The sequence below is a fragment of the Hippichthys cyanospilos genome, chromosome 11 (assembly GCF_059441005.1).
Source record: "Hippichthys cyanospilos isolate Australia breed blue-spotted pipefish chromosome 11, RoL_Hcya_1.0, whole genome shotgun sequence".
NCBI lineage: Eukaryota > Metazoa > Chordata > Actinopteri > Syngnathiformes > Syngnathidae > Hippichthys > Hippichthys cyanospilos.
Window position 1 is genome coordinate 13,139,856 of NC_142379.1, and position 25,797 is coordinate 13,165,652.

The window sequence follows — 25,797 nt, forward strand, 5'->3', positions numbered from 1 at the left end:
TGTTTTCCAAATATTGATTTATTTTGCTCGATAACACAAGCTCGATTCAAACCTAGAAACTTATATGCTGTTTTCAGTAGTTGATATCAAAGCCAGCAACATAATGGAGAGTACCTGAAAGCCGTGTCAATCATGCAAAAGCAGCGGCTCACTATGCAAGTGTTCATTTGTGTGTTTGTGTGTTTGGCAGGCTTCGGTGTCAGCAATCACAAAAGCAGATACCACCAGGATGCTATAGCTCAAAAAACTCACCGACAACCGGCAGTTGGTTGCAAACACAAAAATCAACTGAGCAGCCTTACTTGTCAGCAAAAAAATCTTCAAAGCCAAAAGTTGGTGTTCAGCAGTGAAACTCCATCTCATATTTCTGAGAGCAAAAAAATACGTATTCCCTGATTACTTCCGTGAGTCTCCGCCTGATGCAAATTGACTGACGGAGTGGGTGACCGAAATAAATAATCCCACAAACAAAGGAACGAAAGGACTGATAACAACCAGAGGACAAACCACAGCGCAAACGGGAGAGGCAGAGAACAAAAGCATGGCACATCAAAGATTTTTCTTCATCTCTCGGGGCACTTGGCGGTGAGAAGAAAACAGATTTGCTATCTGCCCACCTCCATCTCACTCTTTTTCGTTTTCATCTGCTTGCCTTTCCTCGATGCTTGTCCTTCTATTAGAACCTGAGTGCAGGAGCGGTTGCCTCATATCCTTTGGAGTTCAAAGTCTATCTGCACCCATCCTGCTGACTTAAGAGGTGCGATGGAGAGGGGAGATAGAGGAAAAAGATGGATAAGGTGGTGTCAGACCAAAAGGTGGTGGCCGGAGCGATGACCACAGATGGATGGGGATAGAGAAAAAAATGGGTAAAGGAAATGGCTTGAGAAAATGATCGGAATGATATATTTTCCAAGATATTGGAAAAGAAACACAAATTCAATTCGCAAGATGAAAAGTCCTATATAATCTCAAATAATGCCTTTGTCCTAACCCGACAAAAACCTGCGCGTTAGTAATCAAGATTAATAAGTAATACAGAAACATTCATGAATTATACAGTATACGGCTTTTTTTCTTTTTATATACTTTGACATAGGTGCCATCCACAGAGCAAGAAGAAAATGAAAAAAAATGATTTGGAGGGAGAAAGTCATTGGAGAGTAGAGCGTTTGAGTCTTATTAACAGGGATTGATGGATGGTGCAAACAAGGTGACTTTAAGAAGTGGAGAGAAGGTGAAGTATGGAAAAGTGTGAGCGTTACCGGAGAAAAAGAACATGAAAAAAAAAACGATACTCTTTTGTCAGTTTTTTAGTGGTTTCCATTTTCAATCATTTTGTCCACTTGCCAGTAATTTCATTTGATGGGACCTATGTAGTTCTTCTTCTAGCGTACAGCAACTTTTCACATTTTACTGTCATAAAAATAACTCATTAACATTTTCTACATTCTCAACCATTTCAACATGGAAAGCATTATCAGGCCAATTATTGTAAGAGCGCAAAATTGGCAGCGTGCAAGCATATAATTATGAAAATAGAAGAAACAATTACATGGGAGCGATAGCGCAGCATTCACTTCTGGTGTTTCACTGTCTATGTGTTTGTGTCAGGGAGATAGGCGGAAGGTGAAAATGAATTACTGACTTGTAAAAGTACCTAATTAGTGTAGCAATTATATTGTCGCTCAAAGCAGCGACGGAGTCAACAGTCAAATGACTTCTACACAACTCAGAATTGCTACCTAACACCCACAAACCCACATTCTGCAAACACAATCACATCCATGGCACTTTTTGCGTTGCTATTTGTGTGAAATCTTTTGACCACGTTGCATTTGACTGTGTTGAACAATAATTAGCCCAGAGATATCCAGACACCCACTCTTTGTTAAAAATGTCAACGTCATTCTATTTATTGAGAAAAACAAGTTTTGTCCTCGAGTTTTAATATAATTAGGTCTGACTTATGTCGAGCAAGACACAAACACTAATCCGCCCACCCTTACATGTTCTATATTGAGTGTAGGCCCTTTATGTCATTTACAATGCATCTGGAAAGTATTCTCATGCTTCACTTTTTATATATCACGTTAGAAACTCATTCCAAACTATTAATGTCTTACCTTGAAATTCAACACACAATACCCCAATATGAACAGTTTTTGTTTTGTTTTTTTTAGTTTGGATGCAAGACCTCTGTGGTTCCTTTGTGCATTTTCTGGGATCTCTCCAGAGATGTTTAATCGGATTCAAGTTTAGGCTCTGGCTGGGCCACTCCAGAACATTCACAGAATGGTTCTGAAGGCAGAACTTTGAGATCCTAGCTGTGTGTTTTGGGTAGTTGTCCTGCTGAAAAATGTCAGTTTGAGTCAAGAGCGCTCTGGAGCAGGTCTCCATTCAGGATATCTCTGTATATTGCTGCATTCATTTTTTTCCCTTCTTACCTGACTGCCGGTTCCTGCTGCTGAAAAAATATCCTGACGATGCTGCCACCACCATACTTCTCTGTAGTGGTGGGATTGGCTTAGTGATGAACAGTGCCTGGTTTCTCTACTATGCAGGCCTGATTGGTGGATTGCTGCAGAGATGGTTGTCTTTTTGGAAGGCTCTCCATTCCCCATAGAGGAATGCTGAAACTCTGGCAGAGTGACAAGGGTTCCTGACTGCCTCCCTACCTAAGGTCCTCCTCCTCCATTCTCTCGCCATGTATAATCAACTAAATTAGACGCCAATTAAGCTGTAGAAACATCTCAAGAACGATCAGCGGAAAAAGTATACACCTGAGCTCAATTTTGAGCTTCATGACAAAAGGTTTGAATACTTGTGTGTGTGTGTGATTTTTTTTTTTTTTTAATACATTCACAAAATTTCCTCCCAAACACTTTCTTTTTCACATTGGCATCATGGGGTATTGTATGCAAAATTTTGAGGTGAGAGATTTATTTGATACAATTTGTAATGAAGCTGTAGATGACAAAATGTGGAAAAGGTGAAGCGCCGTGAATACTTTCTGGATGCACTGTATGTTATTTATTCTACTTTCCAAGGCAGCATACACCACTATTGTCTGAATGTTTGAATGGGGTTTGCCATGTATAAGTCATTTATTCACAAGTCATTTATTCACAAAGCAGTGCAATGGAACCCAAATTAGACTTTTTTTCTGTAAGAGACAATTAATGAGCCCCAGGCATAATGAAAAATAAGAAAAGAAAATATGTATTCCTTAAGAACATTTCATGTAGTATTTTCTTGCAAAGGTGTACAATGTTTGCTAAACCTTTTGTTCCAAAGAATGTTATTAAACCTGTAAATTAGTATTTTGTATTCATGTCATATCACAAATGTGGCTACAAAGTGGCATGTAATATGCACATACACATACATATTCAGTTGCCACAAATGAGTATACTGTGTCCCTAATTTCACCATTTTCTCCATGCCTTGTCCAGGACTATATATGAAAAAAAAAGAAATGTTGTAATGTCAATTTTTTGAAAATTTATCAGGTATAGATGTTACAGTAAAATTGGAATACAAGAAACCTTTCAATCATTTGCTTGCTAGCAAATTTTACTAGATGACATCATACTGCTAGTAAAATCTTAAGGTAATTTGCGTTTACCTTATTTGTCAGTACACATGGTTTAAAATGTGCAATGTAAAAACAATGTATTGTTAATTTGTGGTATGTGTCAAGATTTTTTTTTATTCACACCATCCATCCATCCATCCATCCATCCATCCATCCATTTTTATAACCGTATTTTCGGCACTATAGGGAGCACCTAAAAGCCTACATATTTTTAAAAAGTTGATGGTGCACCTTATAATCAGGTGCGCCTTATATATGGATCAATATTGAGATTGGGATTGGTTGATAGGGAATAAATTGATAAAGTAAGCTTTACCTGTTTCTTGTGTGTGTTTACAGTTGAACAACGTTGGTCATATTGACATTGAGTTATTAAGCTATTGAGAGTTATTATTTGAGTTATTGTTATTACTTTGAGTATGACTATATTGTGATAGAAAAAGTTTTAAAATATGTCATTAATTGAAGGTGCGCCTTATAATCTGGTGCGCCTTATACAGTATATGGAAAACGTTTTAAAATATGCCATTAATTCAGGGTGCGCCTTATAATCCGATGCACCTTAAAGAGCGGAAAATGCCGTACTCAGTCAGGTTGCAGGCCAATCACACATGCATTTTGAAAAAAAGAAAACATGACAAAAGCGGGCCTTAAATAATGCTCAGCGGATTTAACAAGCCCAGATGCGTTTAAGAGTAGAGGCTCCCATTTAACAGGACAGTACAACACAATCTTGCAGTTTCAAGGCACAAACCGAACTTCTTAAGCAGAGTGATAGAACGGGACAGCGTTGTGATAAACATTGTGCAAGCTCGCCTACTGACACGCAGCATCCATCACACGCCTGCTCTTGATTACCTAAACCCTGACAACACATGCACCTTTGGTACTCCTACACCATATTCAATAGCCTACTATTCAACTCTTCTTATCCTTTTCTTTGACCACACTTAAGGTCAGGGTGGGATGTGCACAATAAATCTTCACTGCACACACTTGACAGCAGCCCTCCAGGAAGTGCTATAGCCATTTGGAAGCAAAACCAGAGCTACCCCCTAACTTTTCTCTTTAGAAACTATTTGAGTGGAAAGGGAAGTCTGGAATGGAAGTTTCAAACTGTCATTTGCCCCAAAAGTAAGACAAATGTGTGGGAAACAAAAACTAACAGCACTAACAGAGGGAAAAAAAGGGATTGCACTTTGTTTCAGATTAATATAACAAATTGCATAGAACTACCAGAGTGGGTATTTTAATTTTTTTTTGCTGGTTCCTCGGCCATCAGTGCCCCCCATCATCTGTCTGCCTTGATTCTCACTAAAGTTTTTGTTTGTTGTGTGTAACAGCAAATTAGTTAGCATGTTAGCTTCATTACATTTATACAGCTTTATTACATTTCTTACGCGTGGTTACATTTCAGAGCTCATAGCCATGAACAGGTAATTAGAAGCCATGGGTCATCTCTCCAGTACTGTATTCTTCTCTTAGCTTGTCTTTCAATGGGTATAGACTAAGATCTCAGTCATTGAAGCACCTTATTTGTTAAGTGCATGCAAATGCGACTTCACAGCGGTCAAGTACCAAGACTCTTCTGAGAACGTGTCACACAACCACAATAACGATGTGGTTTTGCAAGGGAGTCCCATGCTGATGGTGTTGCATGAATTATTCAGAATTATTATCGATTATATAACAACAAAAATGATTCATATTTCCTTTAAATTACCTGGAAGCATCAGCATGAGTCAGAGAAGTAGCCAATTTATAATATCCTCTTCACAGAAAACTCACTAAGTCAGCTCAAATATGCATGCATACGTGCACAAAGTTGAATTCAGTTTAAATGGTTTTATTGTTGAACAACAGAATGAAAATGAAAAATTCCGAACTGCTGAATAAACATTGAAACAAATAGCCAGTATAGTATTTATTAAAGGTGGTAATATATGTGTTATGCACTGAATTTAATTTACATAATGTAAACACAATAACAGAAACACAGATACGAAGAGACACTTTTTTATGTTGTGTTCATTTGTTTGTGTATGTGTGAAACAAATAGTGAAATAAGCATTTTTTTATGGGCAGGCACACAAAAAAGATGGATTTATGCGTGGAAAAATAGAATATTAATAGATCATTCAAAGGCTTCTCTACAATCAGCATTTTTTTTTCTGTTAAGAATCAATATAGATTCATGGCTCTGGAAAAAATATCTTCATATAGTAATGCACCTAGACTTCAAATTAAGAAACAAATGCTCACAGTAGTAATCTAACAACACGTCTGTTGTCTAAACTTTTGTGGTGATGCTCATTAGCCGTTAAGTCCGACCGGCGCAAATTTTCAATAAGTAATAAAGTAGATTTTGTGGGAAGCAGATGCTGCATTAGTGGGTAATAGGAAACAGAGTCTGGACACTACACAAAATAGGGATATGGAGTGATGTGAAAGAGAGATGGAAAACATATGAAAGAGGTTTTATAAGGTGTTTGTAATAAAGACTAATTTAATTTGGGAAGCGCACTGTGATACATGATATGGAGAAGAGCCTCTGTAATATGACAGAAGTGATATTTTCATTGGTGAACATCATAATACCAGGAGTGCCTCAACACAGTATTTTTTTTTAACTATGTCACAGTTTTTCCTTGATTTACTGTATGTGCCACATTTTTTATTTTTTTATTTTTTTCATAGTCTTTTTTTGTATTTATTTTTACTTTGTTTTACTTACATATTTATATATTACGGTTCTTTCACTGGATGACAGAAGGTTGTTCATGATGCATAATGCATTGGCTGCATATTTCACTACTACTTGCAGCTTGCAGTCCCCAGAATATGATTTTCAATGGGAGGGCGGGCATTCGATTTCAGTCTTTCAGTATGCCACATGGTTTAGTTTTACATTGTATTTCAGTTAATGTCCTGTTTCATTTCTGTCATATGCATGCATTATGTTTTATAAGGTAGCGGTAATGCACCTTAAGCACCCGCCAAAAAAAGAAAAAGACCATGCATTACGGTTGGCCACCTTCTTCACAGTATACTGAAAAAGGTGCAATAACCAACAGTGGTTCTACCTTTGGCCGCAGGCTTAAATATAAAAGGACTAATGACACACTACTTGATAGATGTGCATCCATCTTTCAATACCTCTGTAACTGAGTCATGAGAGTCTTTCAAAGAACAAACTTAACAATTGCATTGACCAATCAGAGTCACTTAAGTCTGTTTCTTTTTTCTTTTCTTTTTTTTTTTTTGCACATCCCATTTTGTTTGAATGATACAAGCAGCTGGCAAGTCTCCAGACAAGTAAATAGGGCTTTTACCATGTTGCATTATTGACTTCCTCGTGTACCGTCCCTTAAAATGTCCTAACGGTTAGGACATTTTAAGAACTTGTGAAAATCAAAAGATTAGGACCTAATCTTCTGATTTCCACATATTCTGGCACAAATATGTGTGATCTAAAAAAAAACAAAAAAAAACAAAACCCTTCAATGTCATGTTAAGTATATTGTAGCAAACGTATAAATTAACGGTGTACATGAATTAGATTTTTGTTCGAAGACACCGGTTCCCAGTCAATGTAATTATCGCTGTGCACACGGGGAGTCTGCCATCCTGTTTTCGTGTCTGGTCCTGCGAGGTTTCAGATAAGGCCGGTTTCTCTTACTTCAGGTATTGGCATGAAAAGAAAAAAGAAATGAAAAACAATAGCATCCAAATGGTAACACAGATGGTACTGAGTGATATCCAGTAACTTTTTCATGTACTCCTATTTGTTGAAGGATTATTAAGGAGCTGATTGGTCAGCTTTTAGTGTTATGTTTATTTCCCTTGTTGCCTTATGCCACATGTACTGTATGTTTTGCCTTATTTGCACATGAATTTAGTGTAGAATCTGAGACAGCTATGTGTGCATATTCTTTTATTATACAGTAACACTATGTGCACCACGCTGTCTGGGCCTAGATGCAAAGTATGGATGACATGTTGCTTTTTTTTTCTTCCTTTATCTCCAATGAGAGAGCTTTCACTTTTTCCACACAGAATATCACTTTTAATCTTCTTTGAAAAATACTTTGATTTTAAAGTCATTTGAGTTTGTTTCATTATAAGGAACATGTTTTTAGCATTGCTGTTTTATCAATGCAGGATGGTAATTACACGTTTCTCTAAGCATACAACAAACAGTAAGCTTACTAAAGCCCACCATTGTAGTTGCACAAATGAAGTGAAGAAACCAAGTTTGTCTTTGTTTCTCAGGAATGATGTATTCTTATTTAATCAGTAAATATGGTCCCTAAACAGTTAACAGTTTACCAGCATGGGGTTTGTAAAGGCAGCATTAAATAGTGGGATATCAGCAATTTGAACTTGCCAGATGCTCAGCATTTAAACTGTACTCAGGAGAGTCTGACAATGAGATCAGAACCCTAAAAAGGCAACTAAAGGGAAAGAATAAATGATCGGATGGCGGGGTAGTCTTTCTTGCAATACCAGAAAGGTACTTAACGAATTAATGCGAACAACTGATTTTCAAACACGTGGCACACTGAGAACAACACAGTCTTGTTGTGTTTTGCAAACTCATTAGATGCACAAGCCACATGGCCGCTAGAGTGAATGCAACGTTTCACTCTGTTGCTAATGAATGAGGTTTGACCATCACTGATCTGATGACTGTGACCGATAATGCTCCAGATATACTTGCAGGTACACAGATTAATCTAGCACACATTTCATGCTCTCAATTTACGTAGCTGCGTGCTTGAAAAAGTTTATTTTCATATCTTGTTTGTCATAAACATAGTGATGAATATTAATCTTTTTCATTTGGGCAACAGTTTTTCACATATATTGGTACTGCAAATTACATTGTATCTTGTTCTATCATTTTTAATATACAGAGTACTCTGTTTCATTAGAATTTATACCATAAAGGTTATCAAATTGACATCTGGCTCCAGAGCATAGCTGTTAGAATAATTGTGTCAAGGTTATCCCATATTTTTTGTATGCAATAGATATATTGGTAAATTAGTATGAATGGATGTGTCATGTTACTCTTGTTGGCAATTTTATTATTTTATATTAATCCATAATAATTCCATACTCATTACCCACAATGAGGACCTGGTCACATTACTTGTGGTATTCCTTTGCATCTGCATGTTCCCCAAGGTTTTAATTCTCCATTTGCACACTCAATCAAATTTCTTACAGTGCTTGCAATTACCAACATCACTTTTTACAATTGGCAGTCCTCTTTTTTGAAATGCTTGAATGAAATAAGGCATTTAAAGACTGAGACTTTGGGCCTCAAGCATACAGTCAATACCAACGCAAAAGCGCTTAAGCAGCTCAATAAAACTCTGGCAACAATGCCCAGAGCAAAAAAAGCAAGGCATAAAAAGCAGTGAATCACAGCAAATACAATGGGTCTTTATACACACTCTCATGCAGCCTCACACGATCCTGCTGTTAAAATACAATACACCAATTTCCAGCAGGTCAATCTAATATGTGAGACCAGGATTTTTCCAGCATTAAAGTCATTATCCAGTCATCAGCAACGACCCATTACACGATATTAAAAAAACTCAACAACAAAACACCTTCAACAACAACACTTCTATAAAGGTATTGAAAGATGGGGGGAGACGGGACGCGAAAGACCTGCAGGTTTACGTTAGTAAAATTATTTTCTCAACTTTTGATTTCTTGCATTTAATACATGCATTAAATACTAAACGTATAATTTTAAGAAGTAGTACCTACAGCACTGTGATAAGACAGAGCAGGAAAGGCTTAGTATCAAGCCCCAACATTCCCCAGACCCACAGCAATGTTCCTCTTGGACAAGACAGTAATATCGTGATCGGAATCTAAATGGCGTGACAAGTCAGCCTCGTTCAGAGTGTGCCAATTAAAGCTGGTTTTACAATTGTGATGGATTTAATCAGTCTTTCTCAAATAGCATGTTTATGCACCACCACTGTGGAGGGCTGGTTGGCTAATCAATTTGTCAATCCAGATCCTGACGTTTCATAAGGATCTCGGCCTGGTTGTTGTCAAGCACCTTTGTCGTGTCTGTCATCTTGATTCTGGGACACCTCGATGACAGTCAATGTTTGATTCTGCTGTTCAGATACACCATTACATACACATAAGATTACATCTCTACTATTGTCCCTCATGTCTTTGGGTCTTATTTACACATCTTGCACCTGAGCCCATAGCTCAGGTGGTAGACCTGGGCCTCTATTGATCTTATCAAGCCATATCCTCACAAGGGTCACAGGCTTATTGGTGCCCATCTTTGCTGACTTCAGACAGGAGGCGGAAGACACCCTGAAATGGTTACCAGCCAATCTGAACACAGGTCCCTTAACTGTGAGGCGAAAGTCTTAACTACTGTGTCTTTAAAGCAATTGCTTCTATGCGCATGCGTACATTGCCTCGGAGTCTTGTCCCCCCCATAACCGCAGCAGTATGTTACTCAATATACGATGTATTTTGTCATTTGTGTCATTTTAATAACACACGCCATGTGTTTTAATTGGACAGCTATGATCTATGTATCCACTAAAGTCAGACTGACGCATCTGACGCGTTTTTTTTATAATGTACCCAAATTGAAGTAAAAAAGAAAGGGGGGGGGGGGTCGACATAAGTGAGGTCGACCTGTACGACCTGTTTTTACGGAGAAATATATGTAAAAATATATCTTTGACCGTCTCATGATTCAAATCAATTAAAGATGTATACTCTCTCTATATATAAAATATATAAATATATATAAAAAAAACACAATATCAGTAAAAGCCATACACACATTTCAGTAATAACCTCTGTAGGGCTGCATTAATTTTATTCTCTCACTCGTCCGCACTTGACGGAATATTTTTCTTTCTTTTTGGAGTGACTACTTGAATCCAACCTTGAATGAAATTATATGAACGATGACTTCTCAGTGGGAAATTCAGAGTAGGTGTCTAAAGTGATACCATGCATACACAGTTTGCAGCCAAAAAGCAGACGTTTGAAGTGATCTGTCTGATAAAATTAGCCCTGGGTGCTGCACCTGGATGTTTAGGCTCAGCTGTGCATCTCTCTCCAGAAACAGATCTCCTTGTTTGGTGTGTTGAGGTGACCTATCTGACTTTCAGACAGTATCTTTGATCATCAGACAGCTGCTGTCCAACCAAAACACACACAAACCCTCATTCCTGGAGCAAGTACATTCCTGTAAAAGTGTGGTTTGCAATGCAGTGTCAAAATGCAAAGACTAAGAATGCAATCTTCTATTGTAGCTGGGATTTAGACATCTAATACAACTCATGAAAGTTTTATTCAATATAAAAGTGCATGCTTTTTAGGGCAAACCCAAACATTGATAGGCATTATCCACATTATTAAACTTTTCCCTAAAAAAAGTCATCTGAGTCTGAATAAAGCTAAATAAAATCAACCCACAATTAAGTGTTGACAAATCATAAGCCCTTAAGAAAAAGAGAAACTAGTCATAATTGCACTCCAAGCTGCAGTAACACACTGCAAAAGTAGGTAGACAACCTATTGGTTTTACTAAACAATCATCTTCACTGATTGCTTCCTACCTGATCCAGTTTCCAGTGGAACTCGGCAGGTCTGAAAGTGTCCATCTGAGTAAAGTCCCTCCTTAGCAGAAAAACGAGGCGGCAATTGTGAACATACAAGGAGTAGTGATGGCGATTCATCTCTGTGGGTAGGAAAGAATGATAGGATTGGACAAAAATTGACACTTGCTCACTGTTGCGACAGAGAAACAAAGGTCTATATAATAGAACGTTCTCGCTTCGAGCAAACTTCGTCGCTTGGATTCTGAACTTGTCATGAAGCACTATTAAAATACAAATTTGGATTAATCACATATTTAGTTCCTTTCTTTACCCATAAACCATCTAGTATACAACAGAACTTGTTTATTTGAGAGCAGTTCATTTCTAATTTGATTAGCGATTGCAGTGAATGAATCAGGATCAGGCAGATCTTATATGACTGCTATAGAATCCTGTCTATGAATGGCAATGCATACCTTTTACATATTACTGATATTACAATTTGGTTTGCTACATTACGGTATAGAATTTAAATGTAAATGATGTTGACAGTATGTTCTGTAATGAGCTAACATACATCATTAAAAAGTAGCAACAAAAGGAGTGATTGTTAAAGTTCTGCATGACAGTAAAACAGACTGGAAACATAGTCACGGGGCCAACTTCAAAATAAACCTTTTTTTTACCAAATAATTTATGGACAGAAAAGCCTTGGCATACTTTTATTTTGAAGTTGTACTCTGTAGTGTTAGTACCAACTTCCTACATGAACAACACTGTTATGAAATTAACTTCTACCACCAATTTAGGGCGCTAACAAACAATTACGCTGAGATTTCCACACAGTGTTTACCCACAGCTCGGGCTACGTTATAGCAGTGTTTAGCATTAATTAGCCACTGGCTAGCAGTGCTCGATTGCGCCACACAGGCTGGTGTGATCGAGGTAAATGACTTTACATACACCTTTTGATGTTTGCAGCTTGACACCGTTGCTCTTCTTACTGATCACTTTTGAATAAACAATGCTGATTCAAATGTACTCTTTCAGACAGCAAATGCAACTCATAGACCAACATTTACTGGGAGAGCTTTGAAGGAGGAAAGTAAGAATAAAATAATTAACGTAAGGGATTTTGTTTTGTACAAGATGAGTCAAGATGTTAAACTCGCCTGTCTTATCGGAATTACAAAGAAGAGTCTCCTTTTCAGCCCGGATACCGGGACTGGGTCCATGCTTCATCCAGGTTGCTATCGTGAACTGGTCCGTCAAGTTCTGGGGCACCACCCAGTCTGGGATTTTGGCAGCCTGGTGACCATCAAACCTGAAGATCAAGTCACTGTCTCTCCCGCTGTCGGCCATCAGAGAAGCTGTCCAGTTGGTGGCAGCGGAGGGGGCTGGCAGAAGATCAGTGCTGCCTGATGAGGCCCCTGGTATCGTTGCCATTGGAACAGAAAGATTTAACAAAAGAAGAGAAGTGTCATAAACCATCAGGGTAGATCTGCCGTTTATTAGTCCAACCTTGGCTATGATTACTTTACTGAGTAAAGCAGATGGCACAGCTTAATATATAATCAATGGTCCAAGATTCATAGAGGATGTGACTATTGATTCATGGCGAATGAAATTGACTTTCCAAAGGAGAGAGATGTGAGTCAAACACTGTAAAGCGAGGCGGCGGCAGTTTGTTGATGAGTTGTAAAGTTACACAAAAGACATGCAGCAAGGACAGCCTGAAGCATCCAATCACATAAATTGTTTGCTTGTGTTACTTGACCTTTATATATCCTCCTAAGTACTTATTATCACTCTATTGTATCGAGCCATTCCCAATTCTCCTCTTTTCTTTATAAGCAATTCTATCATCGCCGACATTCATGACGCAATAACCTCAATGTGTTCCTGTAAAGGCAGTTAGTACTTAATGTCACATTTCCCGCCATACCTTCAGTGTACTGTATTGAAATCAGCCATCCTGTTCAGACACGAGCATGCCATTAAACTGACAAAACAAATGCTGTTTCATTGCGATCTGATCATTCCTGTTTATAACAAAATGTTTGCAGTGCGCTAGATTTGATGTTTAATCTTGCCTGCAACACATTTCTTCATGGCATACATGAGAGAGCCTTGACAATCTTGCGCTATTAATTAGATTCTCTCAATAAATAAATGTGGATTGACTTTCCCAGCACGCTGCCGCAGCCTTTTCCCCGATGTTGTTGGACATAATCTCAAACTGATTACGCTTTAAAAAGGCAATTAAAATTTGTTTTTCTTGCTATCACATAATTATTATGAGATATCTACAAAGGGCTCCTCAGTGAGAATCCATGCATTTACTCAGTAGCCAGTGAAAATAATGCACTCATATCCGTACGTATTCAGTGTAGCTTGTTTTTTTTTTTTGAACATGCTTGTCAATTATATGCAGTCTATGTATTGTTAGAGCGGCAAGCAAGACTGACTATCTATTTTGATCACCAGTATAACCACTCAACTTGAAATTAGTGCCGAAGTTGACACCAGGAGATTTTAATCTCTTGTGTGCGGTAGCTAACTCTTGATACAATTCACAGAATGAAAGTCAAGAACTTTTAACTCTTATTCACCTAGCCTTAATATTGCACAACCAACCCTTGTGAGGTATTTTATCCAATCCCTTGATCATCACATCAAAGGCATTTCACATCAAAGGTGAAATTTCACCCAGATGGTGACACCATATCAAAATTCAACATGGCACGACTACTTAGTTATCACGCTACCAGTAATGTGCCATCCCTTGGCTAAAATACTGATAAGAATTAAGAATAAGAAAAAGAAAAGAATTATGTGGAAGAAAATGACCCAAAATGGTCAAAATACAGCACAAGAGATAAGGAAAATTGTCACCTTTCAGGTATTACCTGCGAGTTACTTTCTGTTTTAAAAAAGTCCATGAACGTGAGAAAATTCTACAGCGAAAACAATGCCACAGTACTACTATATATGTTATGAAAAATGACAGACTAAAGGACCAACCACATAGTTTCTGTAGGGACTTCTCCGAGTAGGTCTCTCGGTCACATCCCTTCCCAATGTGACTGGTCAGCAACTCCACTGTGGTTCTCACAGAAGACAGCGGCCCACCACAGGTCTCCAGATGCATTTTGGGAAACAACTGTTTGCTTCCTGTTCCTGGCTCATAGTCAACTCGTTTATTCCAGCCTAGAGAGATAGGGTTACAACAACAAAGTGTAAAAATGTGATGCCAAGTATAGAATTCAGTGTCCTGGATGGAAAGTAAACATGTTTAGTATTTCATGCTTCTGTTACTCCAACCAAATACTGAGGTGTGTTTAGGGTCACACCTAGACGATAAAATAGAAAAACATGGTTCAAAGTTCATGGATCCTGCTTATTATGGATATTTTCAACTCTTATAATATGTTTACACCAGAGATATAGCTAACCACTCACATGATTTGATGCCATACAGAGTGAATTTAGACAGTTTGCCGAAGTGCAAAGTGGTGATATGAGACGCTGAAGATGTGCATAACGTAGAGACTGTTACCAAATCAGATGACCAGGTGGGTCATTTTAATGTAGGATATTATGACCATTCTTTGTGTTTTACATGTACGTGACCCGTATTGGCCATGTAAGCAATGGCAACCAAACATTAACCCTAAAACTAACCATTGGAGACGGTCCTTACCTAAATCCTAACCTTAACCTCTACCAATATGTCAAAAGTTCAGGTCAGGGACAGGTTTATTTCTGTATTTATCTGCAGTATAAAACATTGATAACTGTATTCTAAATAATTTTTTTCTGCAGCTGTGTAAGCTTTGTAATTCAAACCAACAAGTTGTAACAAAAATAGAGAAGACTAGAGTTTTAAAATGAAAAAAGTATGTTCCTGAGAATGTATTTAATTGAATTTAGTCAGATGTGCCTGTGTGCCATTGCTCTGTATCTGTGCATCTGAGTGTGGATAGTCAATACTATTTTATTGGTAGGTAGCCTATACTATTTTATTGAGCTTTCTGTACAGCTATTGACAATATTCATAATAATAATCCATCCATTTTCCTTTGCTGCTCATCCTCACTCGGGTTGCTGTCGTGCTGGTGCCTATTCCAGATGTTTGTGGACATTAGGCAGGGGACACCCTGAACTGGTTGCCAGCCAATCGCAAAACACACAAAAACAACCATTCATTCTCACTCTCAAACCTAAGGACAATCCAGAGGCTCCAATGTACTTTCTATGCATGTTTTTGGGAGTGTGGGAGGAAACTGGAGTGCCTGGGGGAAACCCACAAGCTGGGGAAGAACATGCAAATTCTATATAGGAAGGCTGAGGCTGGTATCCAACCCGGCACCTAAGAACTGTGGGGAGGACTGGACAAGCAATCTGATACTAAACAGCCAATAATGATCATTGGAATAATTAAAATAATGAGGATAATAATAATGACGGTGATGCATAGGATTGCACAGGACTGCCTTGTGTAATGCTGCAAGTGGCAGTCATCCAATGGATCTTTTTGGCCTCTTCTCTATGACGCGTGTGAAAATTGAGCAAATGCAGTAGTAAATATGAGATCAGACTCCTGCGATGTACACAAGATGATAGTTCATTTTTGTTTCAGGTGTAAATGCAGCATGAATCATGAGCCTACTGCAGTCGTTGTTGATGTTTTAATCTGAGATTTTAATCATGTCTTTCTCATTGTCAATTATCTTTTATTTTGTTCGGAATCGTTTCCTCTCATTTTAGAATGTTTACTTCCCATCCTCATGTTTTGTGATTATGGCGATTGCCTTCAACTCTGGTCCAATCCCTCTGTATAAATAGTTTCCATAGTAACCTATTTTTTTTGTCAGATTATCTGATGTTGTGCCATTAGTACTCTTGACTGAAAGCTTGACCTTTCTTCATGTAAAGAGTCCACTTTTCACAAATTGTTTATGTTGTTTTTATATTTTCTCTCACTTTTACTTCTCTTTCATTCTATCCATCCATTCACAGACCACACTCTTTCTTGCGAGCTGACGAGGAGCAAACAGACAATGCTGACTGTTTATTGCCCACCAGTCTGTTGAATCCGTCATCTTTTCACTACCTTAAACATTCACCATCTTAATTCATACATTGTCTGCACCTGTCTTGTAGTTCATTTACCACTTGCAGACGACTGCTGAATCACTTCTACTTGTGAGCTTGTCAGTTGGTTTGATGAAAGCAAAGCATTGTGCGGAAAAGAACAAGCATAACTTATTCCACAGGATGAATGCAAAACACGGATGGACATATATGATTATGTCTGTTAGTATGCTTCTTTTGCCTTCATACTTATTCAACCATTCTCTACACCAGGGGTGTCCAAATCCGGTCCTCAAGGGACGGTATCCTGCATGTTTTCCAGGTTTGAGTGAAACTCTACCTAAGGAACACTCACCTACACCGTGCAGGAGCTGCCGCACCATCCCGCTCTCACTTGCTCGACCACTCACTTACCCGCAAGCTACACACAGGTCATTTCAAAATATTTATAATAGATTCATTCTGTTTTTCTATAACTGTTCATGCATCCTATACACGATAACATAGAAAATAGCAGAATTCGGCCCTAAAATTAAGGGTGTGTCCTATACACAGTTACATTCTAGATTTGGGGAGCCACTGTAAAATACTTCTACTGAACCCTTATATATTTTAGAAATAACAAGTATGACTGTAGTTTAATACAACTATGAAGTTTCTATGAGAGTTTTAATGGGTTGCATTTTGCTTTCTACTGAGTTTGATGCATGCCTGCAGTAGACATTATAAAATTCACAAAGCAGGCCCCAAAATTCTCCTCTTTGTGAATATGAAAGAAAGATGAGAGGGTAAGGAAGCAAGGCAGACATGAAAACAGTCCTGTGGTGCTGAGTGCAGATGTACTACTTTTCACTGTGAAGGCGATCATTGAAGCTTGTGTGTGTGTGTGTGTGCTAGTTCTGTGTGCTTGATCTTTTAGTAAGGGAATCTGTGACTGCTGTTTTAAGTATTCTTGAGAGTAATGTCTTCTAATACAGTACGAAGAATGTGTTGAACGGTCATTTTAAAGCTAACAAAAATTATGTATACCTAAACTCAAAGACATTTGTTCTGTCGTCAGTTCATTTTTGTCTTTGTTTCATGTGTGCGTGTGTGCGGTGGTGTGCGTGCTGGGGGGTGGGGGGGTAATTGGGAACTTGTCTGAGGTTGCTATCAACATATTTACAACAGATTCAAGAGATATTTGATTTATTAATTGAGGGTGGGAACCTCAAACTCTTACATTTTCCATTTTAACATGTTAAACATTTTCACAGTGTATGCATATATATATATATATATATATATATATATATATATATATATATATATATATATATATATATATATATATATATATATATATATATATATATACTAGATAGATAGATAGATAGATAGATAGATAGATAGATAGATAGATAGATAGATAGATAGATAGATAGATAGAGATAACTATAATGCTCAGAGCCGTGTACATTAACTTATTTTAAGGAAATAAGAGATGTGAAGAAACAGTTGTATTGCACAATGCATAACTTGTTGATGTAATATTCGTACATAAAAAGATTTATCTATTCTCAGATTACAGATACTGTAACTAATCAGTATACCTGGTCATCATGAGGTGAAAAAAAACTGCCTTGCTTCAATGGACATAACTTTTGGCCTTAGATCTCATGAATTCAAACATGAACATATTCCCAACCTACTGTAATTTTTCAGTTGTATATAGTTATTGATACACAGGCTAAATCAGAATGAATTGTTATGTTTTCTGAAGTCAGCTCTGTGTTCACATGACAAGGAAGGTCAAAATAATACATGATGTAAAGTTGTAAGGCTGTCAGTAGATATAGAGGGAGCAGATGAAAACAATAACGTATGACAGTGACAAATTGTGTGAGCAATAAATAACATTTGTGGTGGTAGGATTTGTTCCCAGGTAATTTGGTGCATATTTTGTGACAGGGAGATGAGATGGAGCTTGTTAAAGCTATTTTATATTGGTGTAAATTTTAAAAGTGTTGCATGAACTCTCTCATTTTGCACTGTATGGGTGTTCGATTCAGACACTATGATCACAGCGTCTTGTGTTAAAAGGTTGTCATTTTCTGTCCTGGCTTCCAACCATAACTTGCCCTCACAATTTCAATTTAAAGGAGCATGTTGCTCCGATTTCACTTCAATGAATACATTACTTCCATATACAGTACCTCCTGTCGGTACAACTCTTTATTTCTCTTTGCAATGCTCCAAAATGTGACAACAGTTGCGAATCAATATTTGAATGGTTCATAAACCCATCAATCAATCAATCAATCAATCAATCAATCAATCCTTTTCCCAAGGCGATACACTTATTGGCCTTGCTTTCTGCTGGAGAAGTTGAAGAATTTAAAATGGCTTTTTAAGATGCCAAGAATCAGCCGCAGACTGATTAGCTCATTGACAAAGAGGTGTGTACTTTTGTGTATTTAGAGTCTAATGAAGGAAAACTCCTTCAACCTTGTAGTTGGCATATTCCCCATTAAATACACATTCTCTGTTGCATTGGGAAAATGGTCAAAAGCAGTTTTGTTTGTTAGTTTATTCAGTTCCCTTTAACTAGAAACATATACTTTATTCTTGGGATATGCATGAATACGAAGCACATGCCTTACTGCAACCTTTGTAATTTCACATTGAAAATGCTGTCTTTTTCTTCCCATTCTGCTCCTTATGGAAGACGACTAAGTGGACCAGTTGGCATGCTTTCTATCTCCTCAGGGGATATTCAGGGGAAATCCACAGCTTGCTGGGATATACTCTATAATTCCCCCCAGCATGTCTGCCACAGAGGCTTAGCTCTCTACCGGAGGTCCTCATACACCTATTCTCCATAGATCAAAGACACGACCAATGGTCATAATCTAATTTACTGTAACAAACACTGTCAACGTTGCAGATGTTGACAAAATACTGTGTGGAGAACATTTCATTTAGGATTAGAATCACTCACTATGATTTTTAATAAACCTGGAATTCTTTGACAACAAATAAGATCTTGAAATGTTTAAATGTTTAGCACATACAGTACATGACAAAACCCGGCCAGTAGGGGGCACGTTTAACTGTTGAATCAGGACTTGAGGCTCAAAATCGGTTGCACAAACTGTAATTGTGACATCCCTACTGTGACAACCCACTGTGCCACAACTAAATCTATTTTAGTAAATTTTCTGTCACCAAATTGTCAGCTGCACCGGGGACCTGTAATAGAAAATGCCCTTGGTCTTTTATTCACAGGGATTTGCAGATCCAGCTGGATCTAACACACAATTTAAGTGGCAGCATTATTAACTTGTTTTTTGTCTAAATTGCAGTGCCTGACGTACACCTGCCTTGAGATACTTTGTCTCAAAACTATTTGGACCTGCACAAACATAACTACACTGCTTTTGCACAGTAAGCGTACTGAGGGAAAAATCACATAACCCTAGGGGAAAAAAAAAATCTACATCCAAAGGCTAATATTTGAGATGCAAACAGAAACCTGAACCTCGTAGCTACAAAAAACAGCTTGGCTTCTTCTGCAATTGTGCATTCAAATTTAAAAATAAAACCTTTTTCTCCAATGTTCTTAAATGAAAATAAAAGATAGAGCCTCAAACATTGTGACAGAATACTGCTAGCAGTGTTTCTTTAACACAGCAGCCCCAAGGCCTATTAAAAATCCCCTGATCTGTGGCGGTGACATTTACTTCTCCCTCTCCATTTATCCCTCCTGCCAACCATGGCTCAAAGGGACAAATGCCCTTTCATCAAGGAAAACTATCTTTGTATGTATCTGAAAATATAAAAATAAAGGGAAAACCACAAAGCTATTGACAGGATTGTCATTGACAGCACCAAGAGGTACTGTGTGATTTTCAAAGGCTGCGTGAGGCTTTGTTGAATCATTAGGATTTATGTTTTTGCCCTTATTTTCAGGCCCAGCACAAGTCTAGTGCAAGGTGCAAGGTAACTGTGCACATGGTTGAAATTTTCTTCCACAACGCCACTCCTTCCTAGATCTCCTTGGTGGTGTTTTATTATTAAATCATTTTTATTAATTAAAATCAAAGATATCCACCACCTACAGTACACCAGCAGCGCACAGAATCACTGCCTATGCCTGGATCAAACCCACCTGTGCCACAATTTTAATCTAGTTTAATCTATTTTCTGTCACTACATTGTCAGCTGCGCCGGAGGCCTGTAATAGAAAATGCCCTTGGTCTGCCAGACCGCCCAGCGGTCAAAAATGAAGATGTACTAGTTTTTACGTCGAATGCACAAGCACCGTGTATGAAAATGGAAAATATGCGTTGTGTTTGACCTTGAGTATACACCCTCACATCCTGCTCCCTCACTCTTATATAAATTGAAAAAGTTTGACTGTTTTGATGCCAAGAGATGTTTGGTGTGTGCATATTGTGAAGAACACTCATTTCAAGATTTTGCTGATCCTCTTCATCTTCTGCACCATTACATTCTTTTGTGTTTGAAGTCTGTGGTTCCAATTTGTATCATTGTTTGCAATTTCTTAACCCCTAAGTACAGAAATAGGTGAACATCACAGTATGGTGCCCAGAGCTGTCACTACAATGCGGGGACCAATTATATGTTCTTACTGAGACTAAGAACAAATACGGGAATACTTTGTGTCCTTTTATTTTTCTTTCTTGTTGCAAATCACCATTTGATTCAGTGACCTGATTTCCTTATCTTTCTTTCTTGTTTTTTAGATCAGAACCCAGTCTTCTTCAGCTTAACATACATGGCAAAATACTAGTCCTTCTGTCAACAAATAATTACGAATCAGACTGTGCCAGAAATATATTCCGTTTTTTCGCAAAATAAATGAATCTCTCTCCATCGTTAGGAGTCCCTGATCTTTTTTTTTTACCAACCATTCCTGACATCAAATCATGTGCTGTCACTTGCTTTGAGAAGACAGGCTTCAGAATTGAAATAGAGCGCCACCCGAGGTCTACCAGGTCCCCCATTTTCCTCTGGTAAACGTCAGATTGAGTGTGACCGTACTGTAAATGCCTGAGTACCAAGAAATCCAATACATCAGTCACTCAGATAGAGAAACAAGGATTGCACACGGTTGCAAAAGCATATCTTTCTCATTGCACTTTCTGCTGTTCCATTGAATCTGCAGTTAATACTCTGTACGTTTTTAGTGTTGTGGCTCTCAAATCAGACACTTTGCATTACTCTTGTTAGAGCTGTCATGACAGCTTTCTGATGTGCAAAGAGCCATCCTGACTGTGTCAGAGTTCTCTTTCTAAAGTGCTGTTGATCACAGAAGAGAAACTTGACAGGACAATTCTTTAGGGAAGAAGGAAGAGAAATAGAAAAGCTTTGTGGGCCTGGCAGTAAAAAACAGGATGATGGAAGACGGCAAAGGGATTAGAAATGGAAAAAAACGAACCGTGCTTACTTCAGCAAGCACATTCAGAGAAACACATAATAATGTAAATGATCGCATCTGTGTTGTTGCAAGAATAAAAAGAACACAAACAGCTCTTGCTTTTTGTGTCACCCTTCTTCCCATACTTCTAAAACAGGCAAACAAATTCCTGCTCACAAAGGCAACTATCTCAAACAAAGGCATCTGCAATTCTGAACACACAAACGCCCCGCATTTGTCATGCGCAAACAAGAGGCAAAAAAAGCAGCTTACCCCGCCAGCCGGGTTTGCAGACAGGCTTGACGTCAATTCGGACCAGGACGCCATGCGAGGCTTTCTTCTGCCCACAGTCCCAGGCCGTCACCTGGATCTTATACTGTTGCTCTCGATCATAGCTCAGCTTCTCTGTGTTTCGGATGTTACCTGGACAAAGGAAGGCCGCAGCCTGATTTATTAAGAAATACAATATTATTATACAGATGATTTTTCACCTGTTAAGCCCTTTGAGACCACGGTTGATTCAGGGCTATACAAATAAACTTGACTTGATTTGACCAGAAAGATCAATTCTATGGTGTGTTTTGAATTATAGACAGAAAGAAACGCATTACAGGAAATGTTTCGGAACTATCTGTATTTATCCCCTGCTAAAGGTCAGTCCTGATTTCTTTGGCGCTCACTCCTATAGCCCAGCCTCCAACTTCTTTTCTCTTTTTCACTCAAGTGCTTTTGAGTTCAAGAGCTCTTAGAGTCTTTCTTCAGCAGTCAGTGGCTGAGAAGACCTTCTCAAATGGATTGAAAAGAGCCTCCTTCTGCGCCATTAACAGCTCAGTTTGGTTCCTGATTCAAACATTCAGACATCTTTTTACAGCGCTACAGAAAAGACATCAACACTAAGCGGCGACGACGGGCAACACTGGAAATACACAAATACGTACAACTGGACTAATTATATAATCTTAGAAGCGGTTCTGCTTATGGCTTTGCAATTCACTACGTATTTCATAATGTAATTCCTAATTCTATTGTTTTTTTTTTTTGGTTTTTTTTTTTTGTGGTAATGGCACTTTGCAATAAAAATAGATATCCCTCATAAATGCCCCAAAACTAATTGGGGCAGCATGGCTCAGTGGTAAAACGATCACTATTTTCATTCATCAAACTTTATGAAACTGTGTAGTTACATTTTCTGCTATTTTACTTTGTATTGTTTTCTGCCGTTTAGTTCTTAATAAATTATTTTTTGCCATTTGCTTTCTTCCTCTGCTAATTCTATCAGATGGTGACTCAGGCAAGATGAGGATCCAAATTTTGCTCGGCGTGAATTGGATGATTTACATAAGAAATGGAACTCAAGATACGAAAAAAATATACGGAAGCCATCCCAGAAAAAAAACAAAAAAAAAACAAAAAAAAATTTGCATCTCAAAGAAACCACTGTATAAGTGAAAGTGCATTTACTATTCAATGACCTATTTACTACAACAATTTTTTGGTGGGTAAACTCTTATGTTCTCTACTCTTAAATCATCAAACAGTATCAGTTTTTTGAGAGGATCTTTTCTGAAACCTAACACTTCTATTAATATAACAGGTGAAAATGATTGACCATTGCCTGGCCATTACCCAAAGGAAGTAAAAACTACAGCAGCTATGAATTTACCTTCCAATTGCATGTAACAAAATCCTCTAGTCAACAGTGCTATTCATCTAAAACTATGACTGCTTTTTAGAATTTGGAAGCACTCGTTAGTTTCTTTACGTCTTCAAAATTTTACAACTCATCTGAACAAGACTTTATCAAACTTGCTTTCCAAATGTGCCCACTCTGTTATAAAACTACCATTCATATGATGTTGTGTATTTGTGTTCCCTTTTGCAAGCAAGTAAAAATGATCATGGGCATTCCAACTATTTTCTTACATAGGGATTATTGTATGCATGCATAAAATATGTATTTTTGAATCACCTAGTAAATCTGCAATTGATAAAGCAACAGCTGTGAATGTTTTTTTTTTTTTTTTTTGTCTTTTGCCACTTACCATTGCGGTCTATAGCAAAGGGTGTGTTTGTTGTGGTAATCTGGTAGTTACAGATCTGGCTGTATTGAGGTGAACAGTCCTGATCTGTGGCTTCCACTTGGAGGATGCTATCATATATCTTGCCCTCTGTCACCGCAGCTTGGTACTCTGGCTCTCGGAACACGGGAGCAAATTCGTTGACGTCGTTGACTTGGATATGGACCACGGCTCTGTGCACAAAGGATGTAGGACACATAATTTACTTTTTGTCTCAGATGGGTTTTTCTGCTTAGATGAGTTGGCCACAAAGAAATACAATATGGTACGTGTTTTTTCTGTTATTCTGCAAAAGATTATAGGTCTATAAGTCTAGAACATAAAGAGGTCTTATGCACTTAGTAGGAGTTTTCTTTCTTTGTTATTTTACTGTGCAAGTAAAAGCTAAACATCTTGAAATGTGAATTTTGAATCAATGCCAAAAGCAGTCGGAGAATAAGATAGTAGGCATTAGAGCAAAATGCTCGAAATCATTTGGCCTTACTTTTTAATTGTGGCCCTCTTTTGGCATTGTGGTTAATAATTGTGCCAAATAATGGTAGCATTGGGCCTTGATTGTTTGTTTCAAGCGCTTTCATAATAGCAATGTAGACATAAATATGTGATCTATGATTGTAAACCAGAAAAGAAAATCCCCCCAACTTTTTTACCTGCATACCCATCATAAAAGAGCAGATTGGAAAATCAATTGTTGACAATGTTAAACGTTAATTTATGCGTTCAAGCCAAGAAGAAGGCTAATGTACTTAAAGCTTGAGTTTCAAGTAGCAGAGAGATGCAATGACTACGTGGTGTATGATGTTACATTCAGGCAGTGTGAGTAAATTAACTGTAATTATAAGTCATGCATATCTCAACAAAATGTGAGCACTATAATGCAGTCAAAGGAACATACGGTGGAAAGGCTGAGCATTGTTTTTCATCATCATGCATGAACGTGCACTATCTTCAGATGCAAGTGTAATAAGTGAGATTAAAAAAATAATGAGCTGTAAGACTACTCAAGCAGACTATTCAATACAAATACATTTAATTAAAGTTTAGTCATGATTTGACTATATTGGTGTCGTACAGAAAAAAAACTTAAATCCTTTACTTTGTTACAACAAACTCACAGCACACATTTATGAGACATTAAGAGTAATGCTAACTACAGTATATAACGTGATCGTGATGGGAATTGACAGATGGCCGTTTGTAGCATAAAGTAAGCTATGTTTTTTCATTGTAAAAGCCTTTCCTTAATGATACTACTGAAGTGACATAGGAGTTCATTCCGCAATGCAAGCGCCAAACTTGAATGGATGATGAAATGTTTACTGATAAAAGAAAGAAAGACAATATGTCTGACAGACAGTATATAGAGAAATAAGCTCCTGCGCTGTTTGTTGTTCCTATTCAATATTATGTAAGCAATGATGTAAGTGTCAGACATATTTTTTTTAGAAAATAAGAAGCGCAACAGCAACTACATGTGATTCTACATGCTCCCGTTATATGGCCGCTTTTCTCTCTTTTGCTTCAAAATACTGCACATGTCTCTTGTTAATAAGGTCATAGTGTAATCAGCGATGACGCAAAACCATGTAGCCGTTTGAGATCAACACTGTCAAAACATAATTACATTGTATACAGTCAATATTCAAATAAGAAAAGATATGCAGGTGTATTCTAACCATTATTCTAAGCATTTTTAACTGAGCATTTTTAACTTTACCGAAATCAGATGTCACAAGGGGCAATTAAATAATCAAAAGTTTTTAGGTTTTTGAAAACTCTGGATTTTTAAGTTCATGAAGTTAAATATTTTGAGGGAATTGATTGACTCAATGCTTTAGAGCAACTTTTTGTTGTTTACAGTGTGGGTGTTAAACAAATACCTTGTTTTAAAAAAAATTCTCATTGAAAACCCCTCCTTTTTTTGCACTAAGAACCCCCACCACATTTCCAAACATCTGCTGATATATTGCACTATGCATTATGAGTTAGTTTTTT

At 37.7% G+C, this 25,797-nt stretch overlaps 1 protein-coding gene across 1 annotated transcript in view; it reads right to left on the reverse strand.

Moving 5' to 3' along the window:
* The window catches only part of LOC148416028 (calsyntenin-2-like), a 178,714-nt gene that overhangs the window by 36,080 nt on the left and 116,837 nt on the right, over window positions 1-25,797 (reverse strand). Inside the window, exons 4-8 of the mRNA XM_088427843.1 lie at window positions 23,767-23,975; window positions 21,998-22,147; window positions 14,230-14,415; window positions 12,378-12,635; window positions 11,224-11,345 (exon numbers count right to left, since the gene is read on the reverse strand). Coding sequence (XP_088283969.1) covers window positions 11,224-11,345; window positions 12,378-12,635; window positions 14,230-14,415; window positions 21,998-22,147; window positions 23,767-23,975 — 925 coding nt within the window. The remainder of the gene's footprint in view (window positions 1-11,223; window positions 11,346-12,377; window positions 12,636-14,229; window positions 14,416-21,997; window positions 22,148-23,766; window positions 23,976-25,797) is intronic.